General features: G+C 38.6%; 1 protein-coding gene across 2 annotated transcripts; it reads left to right on the plus strand.

Annotated features, from left to right (window-relative positions):
* The first annotated feature begins 248 nt into the window (after positions 1 to 248).
* On the plus strand, positions 249 to 5,880 carry LOC105926799. Of its 2 annotated transcripts, XM_036144471.1 has the most exons (14): positions 249 to 322; positions 2,933 to 3,015; positions 3,121 to 3,174; positions 3,261 to 3,296; positions 3,397 to 3,454; positions 3,534 to 3,637; positions 4,040 to 4,312; positions 4,405 to 4,498; positions 4,774 to 4,841; positions 4,928 to 5,001; positions 5,155 to 5,215; positions 5,310 to 5,375; positions 5,458 to 5,574; positions 5,675 to 5,880. In XM_036144471.1, exons 2-14 carry the CDS (start codon positions 2,938 to 2,940, stop codon positions 5,738 to 5,740), a joined length of 1,149 nt encoding a protein of 382 aa, XP_036000364.1. In that variant the 5' UTR covers positions 249 to 322; positions 2,933 to 2,937; the 3' UTR covers positions 5,741 to 5,880. The 2 variants fall into 2 exon arrangements, with proteins under 2 accessions (XP_036000364.1, XP_036000363.1); XM_036144470.1 differs by having other exon boundaries at positions 4,928 to 5,215; positions 5,675 to 5,879.
* The last annotated feature ends 10,891 nt before the right edge of the window (positions 5,881 to 16,771 follow it).

Below are 16,771 nucleotides of genomic sequence, written 5' to 3' on the forward strand. Positions count from 1 at the left end.
ATAAGTGTTATGTAGTTGTCTTTCATTATCTTAGATTAATAATTGTAATTGAGAGGATTTGAAATCTTATTTTGGTTTTGTTTATATTGTTTCGTTAATTTGACTGTGACTTGTTTTGTTTAGTATTAAGTAGTGGGCATTCTGATCCACACTCCATACCAGTTGGTGGCGGTAATGCACCATTTCGTTGCGTGCCAACCGCCAAAAAATTCCATAAAGAAGAAGAAACGGGGGGGGGTGTGGGCGGGGCTTGCTGGCTGCAGCGGGATGTACTCGGGTCCACCACGGCTTAATTCTGCCTCTTTCGAGTCTACCAGTTGAGGTAAGCGGGTGCTCTTGTGCTTTCTCCATGAGAACTGTTATTTTTTGTTTTATCGACGTAAAATACAACTAAAACAGCGTCGGCTTGTTCCCTTGCTGTGTGCTTTGAGAAAGTTTAACTGTATTGTGATATTTCGTTTTGGCTCTGAGGATGGCTTGTTAGCTAGCTGCAACCTGCTGACTGTCTGCGGTTTTTCCGCCGTGTCTGGCTGCACGTCCCGATTCAGACTCCATTCAGACAAATTTCAGACATTCATAAAAATACTAGCTTCCTTACCGTGCCACACGATTTCAAGTGGTGATTCTGCTTAGCAGTGTGATTAACCCACTGAGCTATATTATACACTGGATTGCTGATTTTGCCGAAAAACTGAAGTCACTGGCCGCCATCTTGCTACTCCCTACTCACAGAATCCCATAGGATTTGGTTGCAACAACAAGCAGTTTTCTGGCTGTGTGAAAACATTTCATAGGTAATTCTACAGTCTGTGGATGTACTAACACTATCAACTACTTGGAAATTAGGTGCTGAAATATTTTACATGTTGTTATTATATATATATATATATATATATATATATATATATATATATATATATATATATATATATATATAAAACGCAAAATGTTTCAGGACATTACTTTCTCAGTACTTGATAGTTTTAGAACATAACATAAATGTATATGGCATTTGATATTTTAAAAGTCTTAAGTCCCCCCTGAACATGAGAAAATCCTTGTTGTTCGATGCTGTAGCGCACATATTCCCTAGTTACGGGGGGGGAAATAGGGAGCACTAATATGGCGGCTGGTGGCTTCAAAGCTACTCGTTCTAACAGCGGGCTAATAGCACTCCAGTGTATAATATAGCTCCGTGGGTGAACCCCACCGTCTGTCGCTGTTTCCTGTGTCTGTAGATCTTTATTAGACGTTCGTTTGTCTTATCCACGTCCCAGAAGCCAACTCTGTCCAACCATAATTTCCTGAATCTGAATCTTCTTCTGTTGTTTTATGGCGGATTGGCAGGCCAACGTAGAAGGTGCATTTCCGCCATCTACTGATCTGGAGTCTGGAGTGCACAATTTTGGAAGACTACGCAATGAAAACAGCAAATAATAATAAACAAAAAAAATTAAAAATGTGGACCATGTTTCTTGTATACATAATATGTCTGTTTTTTTTAATCCAAATCAAAGATGAATTTTTTAAACTCTTGCCCATTAGCTATTAACAGGGTTCCCACGGGTCCTTGAAATCCTTGAAAGTTTGTGAATCTAAAAAAATAAATTCAAGGCCCTTAAAAAGTTCTTGAAAACAGACAAAAAACACCTTGTCCTTGAAAGTCCTTGAATTTTGTTTGTATTTTACTACCACACGATCTTTTAAAATATGTTGATTCCGCAGACTTTTATTTTGCAAAAGTACGTTCGCTCTTCTTCGTTAGTTGGTAGGCTACGATTTAGGCCTACGTGCGTCCAATAGGTTACATTCACGCAGTGTTGCCAACTCAGCGACTTTGTCGCTATATTTAGCGACTTTTCAGAGTCTAAGTCAAAAACTAGATTAATCAAAGATGAAAGTAAGTGAAACAAATTGATATAATTCTGAACATCTCAATGCTGCACTTTTTTCCATAAAATTCCATGAAACGGTAGGCTAATGTACATCTTGTATGTAATGTAGTATGGCATAGCCATGTACTGTGGATATAAATGTAGGCTATGAATATGATCAATATCAATGTAGGCTATAAATTAAGTCCACTTTCTTGCATTGCTTCTGACCCAACAACTTCTATGCCGTTTAGTCTTTTATTGAATTTGCATTGTATTAAAATATGATAACCTATTCAGCGGTCACGGTAGGTAAATGCCGCCATGTGTGGTCCTTGAATTTGAGGAAATTGGTCCTGGAAAGTCCTGGAAAGGTCCCTGAATTTGATGTTCACCAAGGTGTGGGAACCCTGTATTAAGCTTCTAGCATTCCACTGAAATATTAAAAGCATTATTATGAACCTCCACATTCTGTTTGAGTATTTGTTGTTTGCATCTTTAACTTCTCATTAATCATTTCTACTGAAATATTCAGCTGCTTTGATTACTATTCTGATTCTTTCTGTCCGGCTTTCATTTTGCGCGGAATAATTCACAATTTCAGCTATTAAAGTTACAAAAGCTAAATTGTTCTTAATCATCAGATTCTCTGTATTTTTTCCCTGTGTTTTCTGTCTTTGATTGTAATATTTCTTTTTGACTATTTTCTGATTCCATGTCTTTCCTACTTTCTTTAATGCCTCAGAATATGATAATCCTTCCTGTATTTTAACATTTTGTACTTGTACCGCATGTTTTCGCATGTTTCCTGTCAAAGGTTCGGACTACATGTCCGGACCTTTGACATTTGTAGCATCTTAGAGAAGGGGGAACATATGGCCTTACAGAGAAGCTTATGAATCCTAGAAAAACTTTACTTGGTAACTAATCCTCATCAAAGTGAATCATCACAGAAAGGCTATCCCCCTTTTCATTGTTTCAATTGCATTTTAGTCTTTTCACATTAATTACTGATCCTCCTGTAAATCCTTTCTTAATCTTTTCAACTGTCACATCAGTAGGGATGCCACGGAAAGGGCGTCGCTCGGAGGCGGCGAAGGCGAGATGGAGGAGGTTTGAGTCTGAGCCGGACATCGCCAAGGTATATAAATTATACATTGCAGTATTTTTTTTCTTCTGTTACCATTACAGTAACTGTTGGTAGTTTTGGCCTTACGCATGATTGCAATTATTTCTGTGATTTTAGCCCAGGACACCCCCACCCATCCCGCAGTCCCCCACTCAGTCTCCAGAGAAGAAGGTATAACTGTCATTTTAGTTTTCAGTGACTTATTGTTGAATTAATTTTTCACTTGCTTTACTTATTTTACTCATTTCTATCTTTAGATGCCCCGACTGCTGGAGTTCGTGCCCCCTGACCAGGTATGTCCATGAAAGGTCTTGGCTAACTTATTTGCAAAAAACAATTCCAGTTTACTTTGTAGTTGATCTAACCATCTATTTAAAAACATTTCTTTCGTAGACGTGTGCCATGGTATGCCAGGAGGAGCCCCGTGGGCCATCGACCCCCCTTGGGTCTCGTATGTAGAGAAAATCGTAGAATTTGTTTAATTCTCAAAGGCCTGAAGGTTTGATCTTGATGCCTGTATCTCTAAACAGGTCGAGGGACGGGGCATCGGCATCGCGTGATGCAGTGGGGCTATTCACGCGTGACGAGGCGTAGGCGCAAGTTCGTGCTCTTAGCCGAGGCTCCAGAGAAAAAGGTATATTAATTTTTTATTTTAATTTGGGGTATTGTTCACAAATGAGGGGAAGATGAGTGGGAGATTGACAGATGGATTCATGCTGAGTCTGCTGTGATGCGGGTGCTGTACCGGTCCGTTGTGGTGAAGAGAGAGCTCAGCCAAAATGCAAAGCTCTCGACTTACCTGTTGGTCTATAGTCCTGCCCTCATCTATGCTCATGAGCTTTGGGTTGTGACTGAAATCCCTGGGAACGCCTTGGGATTCCCCTGGATGAGCTGGCCCAAGTGGCTGGGGAGAGGGACGTCTGGTCCTCCCTACTGAACGCTGCTACCCGTGTGACCTCACCCCGGATAGCCGTATCATAAACTAATCTTGGTGTCGAATATAAATCCATTAAACCTTTTTTTTTTTCTATTGTAGTTTGCTCTTTTGGTTGGCGACTCCCATTTGCGTGCTATTGTGGATGGGTTTGTCACCATGCCAGGGAGTACTTTCTCCTTAGGGGTGCTGTCTTCTCCCGGAGCCTCTGCAGACGAGTTGCGGCGTGAGGTGCTGGATGCGGTTCTGCCTCGGACCCCAGACGTCATCTGTCTTCTGGCGCCCAGCAACAACTTGAGTTCCAGCAGGACCTTCCAGGAGGCGGGACGGGACTTCGACTCTTTGTTGCGTACCGTAAGCAACCTCTGTGCTAATGTAAGTTTATTATCCACTACATTTATTCATGATCTATTAAATCTGAAAATATGACATGTTAATTTGCTTCTTTTTTTGATTGAATTTAAAAGGTGGTTGTTTTGGACTTCCCCCCACGTCTCGTCGTCGAGGAAAGTGAGCAGGCGCTGCTGCGACAGGAGTACAGCTGTGTGGCGATCAAGAGAAGTAAGTGATGTAAAGGATGTGTGTTTATACTAAAAGTTTAGTCATGTCCATTATATGGTACTAATTGGCATTGTTGGTAAATGGAAAAATGTTTTCCTTTTTATTTATTTTTTTGAGGGGCTGAGTGGTCAGGTGCTTTTTTACAACATAACTTTGATACTGAATTGGACCCAAAAACACTTTTTTTTTTATTACCAAGTGGTTATAATCTTTGAATAATACAATGTTAGCCTGGCTGACATTAGGAATGACAATTTTTTTTTTTTTCTGTCTAGGTGTTCGGTACCTGCCGGTCACTGAGCACTTCCCTCTGAGCCACCTGGACTTATGGAGCAAGGATGGTGTAAGTTGGATTTTTTATTTTTAGACAACAACATTGGACTTAGGCTTCCTGTGTATAATAAAATATTTTCCATAACTGCATTTCAGGTTCATCTGAGTGACACACCTGGGATGGAGGTTCTTGCTGAGTTGCTGTGGGCTGCGATTTGCTCGCAACTTGAGTTCAGTGCTCCTGTGTCTGCATCTCTGCCTCTGTCTGCTTTTCCACCTGCCTCTGCCTCACGCTATACTGTCTCTGCTCCACCCTCTTCTGTCTCTGCCTCCCGCCCTTTGCCTGCTTCTCCCCCTGTCTCGGCCGAACGTCCCTTACCCAGGCTTGTTGTGGACGGCAAGGTTCCTGCTCGGAGTGCTTCAGACCCCTTCCCCTGCCAGAAGGTACTGGATACATGCTTCATCTTTTTCGTAAAGTCTCTTAAGTTGTGATTTCCTGTGAAATGGCCCTATATAGATGAACTGTATTAAATTACAGACATTGCACAATGTCCAGGGTGGTGATGGGTCCCCACGCTCCACATTGAGGACGGTTGACCAAGAGGTATGTTTAAATTAGAAAGGTTTCATCCATATATTGACACACAATGTTTAGCTGAGGGACTAAGCATTACTTTGTGTTAAAGGGAGACCTGCTGGACCTCTCTATCCCATTGAATCAGGTGTGGTACAGCCCAAAGGTGCTGAAGGACATGGACCTGATCCTCACTCCGCTACCTACATCTTCTCCAAGAAGGAAGAAGGTATTCATTATATTTATGTATATTTTCTGGATGATCATTTCAATTTCATGTCCCACAGATGGTTTAACAAACATTTCATTGCAATTTTGACTTTCATTAGAAGGCCAGTGCGAGACGCTGTTCAGTACCCAATCCCTCCAAGAAGAGACCACAGGAGCAGGTGTGAAACCTTTTAAGCCTCATATATAATTACAGAAATTATTTCAAATTGTTTTCCCTAACATTAAATGATACTGAATGCAGAGGCCTGATTTAGAAAAATATTAATGGAGTTTCGCCTAGCTGCCCTGTCTTTGTGGATTTCTCCTCTCTCATCGTGTCATTTGTTGTGAATTGGCGATATATAGATAAACTGTGTTGAATTATGCACTTTAGTAGCCCTCTGGGGAACTGTGTAACCCACCTCTCACCCAATGAACGCTGGAGATAGGCACCAGCAACAGTGGCACATGAAGCTAATAAGATGATAAATCTATGTTGCAGGGAACTTTAAACTGTCAGACATTGTAAAATGAGACACGCATGGGAGAAATTTGGTTAACAGTTGCACATAAAAACTGCTGCTGATAAAGATGAATTTTAAAAATTTCTCCTTTTAATATAGAAGCTATGCAAGATCTAATGATTACAGTGAGGTTAAGCTAAGAACACGATAATTGTGAGCGGGAATATCTGGATGTGAAAGTGATCGAAGAAGGTAAAAGACACAAGATTGAGAGTCTTGATAAGAACACTACTTACATCCTTGTTTCTGTTCCTCAACAGTAAATAAGGCCTCGTGTCTGCCAACCATCTTCACAGAGGACTGAAGACTCATTACCATTCAACTAAATCGTTTTGTCCAAGCAGAGGAACAAGAAAAGGACTTAAGAAGTTTGGGAGGAACACGCCAGAGAACACACACACACCAAGATCTACAGTTCTTGCAATCTTTTTGCTTTGTTATATAAAAAAACAGGATCTGATGGGTATCACAGATCCATAAATTACTCAGTAAGGTTAATTTTTAGATTCAATACGGGATGTCTTCTCGCTCAGATTGTCCCAGAATGGGATTCCCCTTGACTGGGCGGCATCAGTTTTTTACCATGTCTTAGACGAGGTGGAGGCTTAGCCCGCCCTGTGATGCCCCCTACTGGTACTCTTGGATTTGTAAGGTTTGAAAGTGATGAATGTTTGTCCATGGGAATGGAGAGTAGAGGACCAAGTAGGAGGTTTCTTGGGGTGGAGGTAGAGTAGACAGATTTGACATTGGATACTGAACAGTCTTAGCTTACCTAGTCTAATGTAAATTTAAAATAATGTGTGCATATGAACCTAAAACAAGCCTAGCTCAAATAGTTGAACCCTAAATTGTAGATAAAATGCTTGGACTGTGGTCTGTGGACTGTGTGTAAGCTTTTGTATTTTGTTTATTTCAAATTGGCTGCAACAGCTGCCCCCATGCAGGACACAGAAAACAATGAGATGTGTAATTGGCATCTATAAGACACAGTTGATCTGTTTCTTACAGGCGATGGCCATTACACGTGATCTCATTTGTATTTTAGTTCACTTTGTTTGATCTCTCATTGTCTGAGAGCATGTTGTAGTTGTAATTTTATCAATTATTGCCTGTTTGAAGTTTGTTCTGTTTTTTTAGTTAATAAATGTGTTCATTGTCAGTATACTGATGTCTATTTGTATAAATAACTAATACAAGTTTAACGTGACTGCACTAACATTAGCTGTCTTTATGGTGAACTTCAATTATATCTTGATATGACTAACAGCAAATATTTAATGAACAACTTTTCAGCTCATATAAATGTAGAGCACAGAAGTTGACCTAAAATTTCTGGAGATAAATCATTGCTCCCAAGAAATATATCTCAAATATTAATCATGCATAGTTTTTCCAGTCATTTCAGAAAGTGAAATGAAACTCAGAAGTGGAATAATTACACAGTGATATATTTTAAGCCTCGTTGCAAATGTAATAATTATGGAGAATAGTACTGACTATGGATGTCCAGAGGATAGTCATGGACCCCCTTCATTGGATGCATTTCACAAAAGGTCATTCTGAAGAAACTGGTTGTTGTCTGTACAAGCATGTTAAAGAAAGTTGAGTAAAAGGAAAACATTTAGTGTTAAACAGTGCACCAGTAACAGGAAGAACTGCAGCTTTGTGAGCATTGCCAAGAAGAATCTGTTCAATAATTTGGGGAAAGCTTCCCAAGGAGAAGACTTAAGACAGAGTTGGTGGATCAAGAACACCTACGTACAAACATGTACCAGGTATCGAATTAAAATGTGTCAGGACACTTCCAAACCAGAGCCAATGTCAGAATTGCCTATTTGGGGCTAAAAACAAAAGAACCAGAGCTGTTGACCTGTGGTCCACAGTACTGCATTGCAAAAAAAAAAAAAAGCATTAATTATATATGAAAACGTCCTTGCTAAATTGTAGGAAAACCAAAGGAAAGCAACATTAAAAATCAAAATAAACAACAAACGTAACAAAACAGAAAAAGCAGTGCAAGCATTTAATTCAACTATGAGAATATTTCACAAGTGCACATTGATGGAAAAAGGCTTCTTTTAAAAATGTTGCAACTTTGGAACAGTACCTGTAAAGGGCTTCATTCTGGGGCTCCACAATTCCATTGGAATGCAAGGGAGAGTTTCACATGCGGAATAAGACAGCAAACATGGAAAATGGAAACATGGCCTTGTTCCTTGCCAAGTATTTGGTTGCTACATCTTCCCGAAGTATATTTTAAGCACACCTTTTTATCATGTGTCACCCTTAACGCATTGAATCAGATGCGGAACTGTCCAGTGCTGAAACGGCTGCAGACTGTCCTGTCTGGGCTCTAATCACCACAGGTGCTGTCCAGTGCCTAATCCACGGAGCCTCTTAGGAGCGCTGATGAAGGAGGTAGGGTCCTGTCTTAAGTGTTGACTTGTGGCAAATGGTTAAATACTAAAATATTGGGGTATTTGTCTCACCTTCCACAGTGACAGCGGTCTGATGCGATTGGTTTAAGTGCCTTCCCTGTGTTGTTGTCTGATGTGCCTTTACAGACAACAGTTCAGATAGAGGACATAGACATTTTGCCTTCCTGCACACAACTCTTTTTTTCAAACACTTGTTTCAAACCTCTGCTTAAGCATAACCTCTGAAAGCATTTGATTTAAAATCCCCAAGCAATAAAAGCCTAGAACCAAGGATGATTTTTAAGGGCGCAATCATTTTGGAAAATGAGCAGCATTAGGGTTTAAGAGCTTACATTTTCCTTTTCAGCACATGGTACAGACACAAATTTACAGTTCTTACAAGCTCTTCAGAGTTGTACCTTACACCCTACAGAAGCTCAGCCTAACCAACACTCTGAAGCTTTGGCTTTGATGGTACGGTACGCACCACGAGGCAGTTGCCTTGCTAAATTTCTTCAGAAATTTTCTAGTTATACTTGTAAGTTACAGTGGGGAGCAGGGTGTATGGGGGAACAACATATGGGTTATTGGAAGTTCACTTAAAGTAAGATAGCTGCGGTTTGTTACAGTTCAGAGAGTGAACCTAGAGTTTACATATGTTCATTGCTCAATATTCTTGTTTATTGAGTAATGAATAAAGCAGGCACAAATTTGGCTGGAGGGTCTGCAGTAGCTGGAACATCAGGGGCATTGATGGCCCTGTGAAAAGGGCACGAATTTTCTCACATTTAAAACGGCTCCACACTGAAATTGCATTTCTGCAGGAAACACACCTTAGAACTCAAGATCAAGTTTTGCTTAGAAAGGCTTGGATAGGTCAGGTGTACCATTCAACATTTGGTAGCAGGGCTCGTGGTGCTGCAATTATAATCCATTCAAAAGTACTCTTCACTGCTTCAAAAATAATTTCAGATTCCCAGGGACATTATGTTATAGTATCAGGTCATCTCTATCACACCCCGGTGGTCTTAGTTAGTATCTATGCCGCCAACTGGGATGATGCTGATTTTTTTCAGGAAGATAATCACCTTACAACCAGATTTAAATACCCATCATCTAATTTTTGGCAGAGATATGAACTGTGTGATGGACACAGCCATGGACCGGTCAAGTCCCAAATCTACACCTCAATCAAAAATGTCCGGAGCTCTTTTGAGTCTTATGATGCACCTTGGTTGTGTAGAACCATGTTTTTTTTTTTTTTTTTACATCCTAACTAAAAAGAATTCTCGTATTTCTCACATGTTCATCAGTCTTATTCCAGAATAGATTATTTCCTTATTGATAAGCGTCTTCTCCCCTCATTGAAATCTGTAGATTACTCTGCTATTGTAGAATCTGATCATGCACCTGTTATTCTTGACATTGGCTTTTCACTCAACTGTCCAACAAGACCGTCTTGGAGATTTAACACAGCATTGCTCTCAGATGAAGATTTATGTCAGTTCATATCTAAAACAATAGATGATTTAATTTTAATCAATCAGAATGACTCTGTATCACCCTCCATATTATGGGAAACACTTGAAGTTGTATTGAGGGAACAGATAATATTCTCAGCTTCACATAAAAAAAAGAAAACAGAAACAAGAAGAGCTCATTGATTCTATTCTTAAAATTGATGATCAATATTCAACAACAATTTATGGCTTGGATTCGTCTATTGTGTTCATCCCCAAAGGGTGCAGTAACTAATAATTTATGTTCACAATATTTTCCTTTATCTAGGGGTATGCGTCAAGGGTGCCCACTTAGCCCATTACTGGTCATATTAGCGATTGAGCCCCTGTCAATTAAACTTAGAACATCACCGTCCATGCATGGCATTACAAGAATGGGAATGGAATATAAAGCCTCCTTGGATGCTGATGATCTTTTAATTTTCTTATCGAACCCAGTATCCTACAAATCTAAACTTTTAAAAATTCTGGCGGATTTTTTTTTTTTTTTTTTTTAGGTTATAAAATCAACTATTCAAAAAGTGTGTGTTTTCCCATCAATGATTTGGCAAAGCAGATTCCAGACACGGACTTGTCATTCTGTAGGTCACATTCCGGTTTTAAATACTTAAGAATAAATATCACTCCATCTTTTTCTGAACTATTTAAAGCCAACTACATCCCCATTATGGAAAAACTAAAATCTGACCTCCAGAGATGGAATGCTATCTATCTTTCTCTAGCTGGAAAAATCAACTGCATCAAAATGAATGTGTTGCCTAGATTTTTATATTTGTTTCGAAGTATCCCAGTTTTTCTACCTAAATCCTTCTTCCGTTCAATTGATGCATTACTTTCAAGTTTTATATGGGGAGGCAAATCTTCAAGACTTCGTAAAGCGTTGCTTGAAAGGCCAAGAAAAGGGGGTGGGCTTGCTCTCCCAAATTTCAGGGTTTATTATTGGGCAGCGAATCTGCAAAAAATAATTTACCGGTTTCAGGCTCCAGACACGGGTTGGTGCAGTGAAGAGGCAAAGCTCTGCAATCTGTCAACACTCCCTGCATTGTTAACAACAAAACTCCCGCTCTCCCCATCACGTTTTTCCTCAAGTCCGGTAGTGCGTTCAACGTTAAGAATTTGGATACAGTTTAGGCAAGCATTTAAATTGTCTGACCTCTCTATGTTAAGTCCTATATGCAATAACCACCTTTTTCCAGCTGCCAGTCTTGATGTTACATTTACACAATGGGGCACTAGGGATCTTACCACATGCAGGGATTTTTTTTTATAGATAATACTTTTTCTACTTTTACAGATCTGGCCAACAAACACACCATTTTTTTCTGATATCTTCAGATTCGCCACTTTATTCAAATGTATAACCCATTGTTTCCTCAATTACCTGAGGATTCAAAATTGGATGTTATACTAAAGACCCCCATAACTTTAAAGGGCCAAATCTCTAATTTATATAACTCAATTATGTCATTCAGTAGCTTATCAGACAACATCAAGACAAAATGGGAAGAAGAATTAGGGACAGTCATTTCAGAAGAGATGTGAGTTAGAGCTCTTAACCTTGTGAATGGGACTACTTCTTGTGTACGTCTTAATCTGATTCAGTTTAAAATTCTCCACCGTACTCACTATAGTAAAGTCAGACTTGCCAAAATATACCCTGAAATAGATGGAACTTGTGATCGCTGTAGAGCCACCAACGCAGACTTAGCTCATATGTTCTGGTCGTGCTCTAAGCTGGAAGAGTTTTGGAAATCAATATTTGGGATTTTGAATGTTGCGTTTGGCCTACATCTAAAACCTAGTCCTTTAAAGGCTATTTTTGGGGTTGATGCTGAGATTTCTTGCAACGAAAATATCATTGCTTTTGGAACTCTGATCGCTCAAAGGAGAATACTTCTAGAATGGAAATCCCAATTTGCACCTAAGGCATCAATGTGGCTTTCCGATATGATGTTGTTCCTAAAAATTGAAAAAGTGAAATACTTTCTGAAAGGATCGACCAAAAATTTTTATAAAATATGGGACCCATTACTAGGTTATTTTGACAAACTTGCAACTCTCCCTTCTAACTAGCAAACAAGTCTCAATGTAAAGAGTTTTTTTTTTTTTCAATTTTTAATTTCTATTAACTTAATTTCCGTTTCTTTTTTTTTCTTTTTTTTTTGCCAGCACAGGGATAGTTGGGGTTGGATGGGGTTTATAAAAATATAAAAATGTTGAAATACTGTGTGGTTCTTATTATATTGTACATGGCCAAAGGAATTGTAACAACTGCTAAACACTATAATCTGAATGGCATTGTACATCTGTTTTAACAACAATAAAAATATGATAAAAAAAACAATCATTCACGCACACACTCACACCTAAAGACAATTTAGAGAGACCAATTAACGTAACACTCATGTTTTTGGACTGTGGAAGGAAGCCAAAGTACCCGGAGAGAACCCACGCATGCACAGGGAGAACATGCAGTGTGTTTCTATATTATTGCTGCAATGAGGTGGTCTGCTTGCCTAGGTCTGCTGACAAAGTTACCTATACACAAATAATCTTAATAGGTAAAAGGTCATGCAAACACAGGTTAATATTACAGCAATGTTGCCCATTGATTCTGATACCAGATGCAGTCTTGAGTCAAAAAGGCAATCACAGAATTAGGATAGCATCTTGAGATACTATATTCTTTCTGTAGAACAAAGGGGCCCTGGCACATGTAGATTAACAAATTATCCATGTGGCATGATGAACAATGCCCAGACAGGACACATTAAAAAAGACAATAATGCATTGATGTTTATGTTTGTAATGTAACAAAATACAAGTTAAGTGGTTTGAATAATTTTGAAAGGTATGGTCTCCCATATGTCTCAGGACACCTGGTAAAAATGTTTATGCTGCCCTGAAGACTGTTAATCCATCACCACTCACGTCTGTTCACACAACACAACAGCAATGAGAATTGTCATAATTAAGTTGCTATGAAAGTAAAATGTATTTAAAACGGAAGCAAATGCTCAGCTGATATGAATCCCATTTTCAGCCCTGCTTCAGACTTTTGTAATTGAGACAAAGGACTTGCCTGACTTAGGAAATTGATGGACTGATTGATTAACTGAGAGACCAGCTGATAATTTTTGTGTTCAGCAAAGTTTAAATTTGATTCATGTCTTATCCACGAGCATGCATTTTATTTGTGCATTACAAAACTTAAGGCAGAAAGACCCTCAAACAAGCAACAACTGAAGACAGCTACAACAAAGGCCTGGCAAAGCATCACTAAGGAGGAAACCCATGGGTTCCAGACTTCACGCAGTCATTGCCTGCAAAAGATTCAAAAAATGTTGAAAAGTAACATTTTGCTTAGGTTAATGTTTGTCCAATTACTTTTGAGCCCTTGAAATGAGGGGTGTTTGTATAAAAATAGCTATAATTCCTACATGTTTAATCCTTAACCCATGTTTAACTCCTTGTATTGAAACTTAAAGTCTGCACTTCAGTTACATTGTAGTTGTTTCATTTCAAATCAAATGTGGTGGCATGCAGAGCCCAAATCATGAAGATTATGTCACTGTCCAATTTTTTCTGGGCCTAACTGTATTTCTGACCGTTCACAGCAGTACCAGCACTTTCTAAATGCAACTCCAGCGCCCAGACTCCCAACATTCCCACTTTTATGTTTTTTTCTTTAATTTGCAGCAGGCTTTCAAGTTGCTATTTTTTAGCAGATTTAATCAAACCTTAAACTGGTTCTTTTGTTGTCAAGATTTGATAAATTGGCATTTTCCCAAGACAACAGCTGCCGTAGTGTTTCCGCACATAGACCATCAAGTGGAGTGATATGGATTAACCAATAACACGAAAGCTGAATGGCTTTCAGCTTTATTAAATACATTTAATAAAACACAATTCAGAGTCAACAAAGCATTTTATTGTGCATTTGAGGTAGAGTTAAATGGGGGTAAGATATTTAAGACCTATTTTTTTTTAAAAGTATGACTTGAACATGATAATTCTATGAATTTAAGACTTTTTAAACCTAATCTTAAATCTAGATTTTCAAATTCAAGACTTTTTTAGGATCCCACCGAAACCCTACTTGAAGCAGAGCTCTCTGCACTATATCAGTGCTTTTTTGTAAAATTCTTTATCCAATCAGATTCATTCATCATACCTGTCAACATATTGATGCAAACCAAAGAGTCAGACGACAATAACAAAGCAGGACAAAATGGTGCAGTGACCAAACATTCATTTTATTCACGAAATCATTTCACCAGGCTTTTGCTAAAGGAAATAAACTGTATCAAGTAACTTGGACCAAACTGACTACACTTAAAAATCCAGCATCAGGCAAGTGACTGTGAACACACTTGTATTCAAATACAGTTTATAGATATGAGGTGATCACCAACCTCTACTCTAAATCTGAAAGCATTTTATCCCTTATTCAGATGCACACACAAATCTCTTGAAATAGTTTTTTATTAGTAACTATTTTAATTTACATTTATATTATGATTTCTGTCTGATATTTTTTGTTTCAAACAGTTTTATTGAGGAATCAGATATAAAAATTGAAATATCAGCAATACAAATATGTCCTCTTTTTTGTGAATATGAAACATAAAGACAACACAAAATAAAAACAAAAGTGGCATAACTAAACAGGAACACTCTCAAGACCCACCCCCAACCTTTTTCCCTAGGACTTACATCTTGTCACACAAGGAATCAAATCCATTTCTCTTCAAATAAAGTTATCAATATATTGCCGAAGAGGTTGCCAAGTTCTATCGAATCGCTTTAAGTTATTTGCTAGTGAAAACTGTATTCTTTCCAGATGAGAGAGCCTTACCAGTTTCTCCAGCCACATTTTAACCGATGGGACCTCTGATTTTTTCCAGAACATCAACACTAGCTTTTTCCTATAATAAAGGCATAAGATAAAAGTTGTTGTTGGTATTTATTAAATTGAGAAAGCTGAACTGAAACTCCAAGTACAATCAGAAGTGGGTCCAGCTTCAATTCTGTACTAAGCATATCTGATAAAGTTTTGAATATGCCAGACAAAAATGGGGTTAATTTTGTACACAAAAAATACGAATGTAGAAGTGTGGCTTCTTCAATATGGCATTTGTCACACAGTGGGGATGTGTTAGGAAAAATTTTATGTAACTTCACTTTGCAGTAATGAAGCCTGTGAATGATTTTAAATTGAATAAGACAGTGTCTAGAATTGGCAGAACACTTGTGAATATTCTCTAGCGCAGCCTTCCAGAGTTCGTTACTTATATCCATTCCTAATTCCTGCTCCCAGCCTGTTCTAAGGCCTTGCATGGATGGTGAGGATCTGGATAATAACACATTATAAAATTGGGAGATTAGATGTCCTTCCCCACCACCCAGCTTTAAGAGTTTGTCAAATTCATTAGGTATTATATTCTCTAAAGTGCGCATGTATTTTCTTCACATATGCCCTGACCTGTGGGTATCTAAAATGATTGTGTTTATGGAGACCAAATTTGGCCTGAAGTTGAGAGAAAGAAGCAAAATTACCACCCATCAACAGGTCACCAATTGTCCCGATGCCTAAATCTTTCCATTGTGTATAACCTGAATCTAAAGTGGAAGGAACAAATGTGGGATTATTTGCTATTGGCAATAAGGTGGATTTAGATTCACTACCAAACTGGGATTTTATCTGTTTCCAAATACGTATAGTATTGTGGATAATCCGGTTATTGTTGTATGCCAAGGTATCTATATTTGTTGGTGACAGAATAAGAGCACCAATTTCATGGGGGCTGCAATCTTCCTTTTCCATTGTGATCCACATGGATTGTATAAGAATATGATCTAGCCAAATTGTAATAATGCGAAGCGTGCAAGAATAATAGGCAAGGCAAGGCAAGGCAAGGCAAGGCAAATTTATTTATATAGCACAATTCAGTACAGAGACAATGCAAAGTGCTTTACATGATTAAAATATAGGAAAATAAAACAGAATAAAAGCAAGTAGGGATAGTGTAGAAACAAAAAAGAACATTTGAAAACAGTAAAACATTTTAACTTGAACATTCAAAGGCAATTTTAAACAAATGTGTTTTTAATCTCGATTTAAAGGAATTTGAAGGTTCAGGTCTGAGTCCATCACTACACCCAGGTTTCGGGCCAGATTAGTGGTTTTTAGCTGAAGCGACTGAAGCTGTGTGCTAACTTTTGATCTCTCCTCTATTGGTCCAAAAATTATTACTTCTGTTTTGTTTTTATTCAACTGAAGAAAATTTTGGCACATCCACGTATTGATTTCTTCTAGGCATTTACTCAGTGCTTGAACTGGTTTATAGTCACCTGGTGACATGGTGATGTAAAGCTGTGTGTCGTCTGCATAGTTATGGTAGCTGATGTTGTTGTTTTTTATTATCTGAGCTAGAGGGAGCATGTAGATATTGAAGAGGAGGGGACCCAGGATGGACCCTTGGGGAACCCCACATGTGATTTTTGTCGTAAAGTAAAGTAAAAATGTAATGTAAAGTTACCTACTGACACAAAAAAGTCCCTGTCCTTTAAGTAGGATTTAACCCAGTGGAGAGCTGTACCAGAGAGGCCGACCCACTTCTCCAGGCGCTCTAACAGGATGGAGTGATCGACAGTATCAAATGCTGCACTAAGATCCAATAGTACCAGCACGGTGGTTCTTCCAGTCTGTATTTATATGGATGTCATTGAACACCTTGATAAGGGCGGTCTCT

This window comes from Fundulus heteroclitus, chromosome 12 (genome assembly GCF_011125445.2).
Source record: "Fundulus heteroclitus isolate FHET01 chromosome 12, MU-UCD_Fhet_4.1, whole genome shotgun sequence".
NCBI lineage: Eukaryota > Metazoa > Chordata > Actinopteri > Cyprinodontiformes > Fundulidae > Fundulus > Fundulus heteroclitus.

Excerpts from the sequence above, each read along its gene's own strand:
- LOC105926799 (XM_036144470.1), top strand. The coding sequence starts at position 2,938 with ATGCCACGGAAAGGGCGTCGCTCGGAGGCGGCGAAGGCGAGATGGAGG. Across the intron at positions 4,499-4,773 it reads CTGTGTGGCGATCAAGAGAA|GTGTTCGGTACCTGCCGGTC; the intron begins GTAAGTGATGTA and ends TTTTCTGTCTAG. Across the intron at positions 5,575-5,674 it reads CTTCTCCAAGAAGGAAGAAG|AAGGCCAGTGCGAGACGCTG; the intron begins GTATTCATTATA and ends GACTTTCATTAG.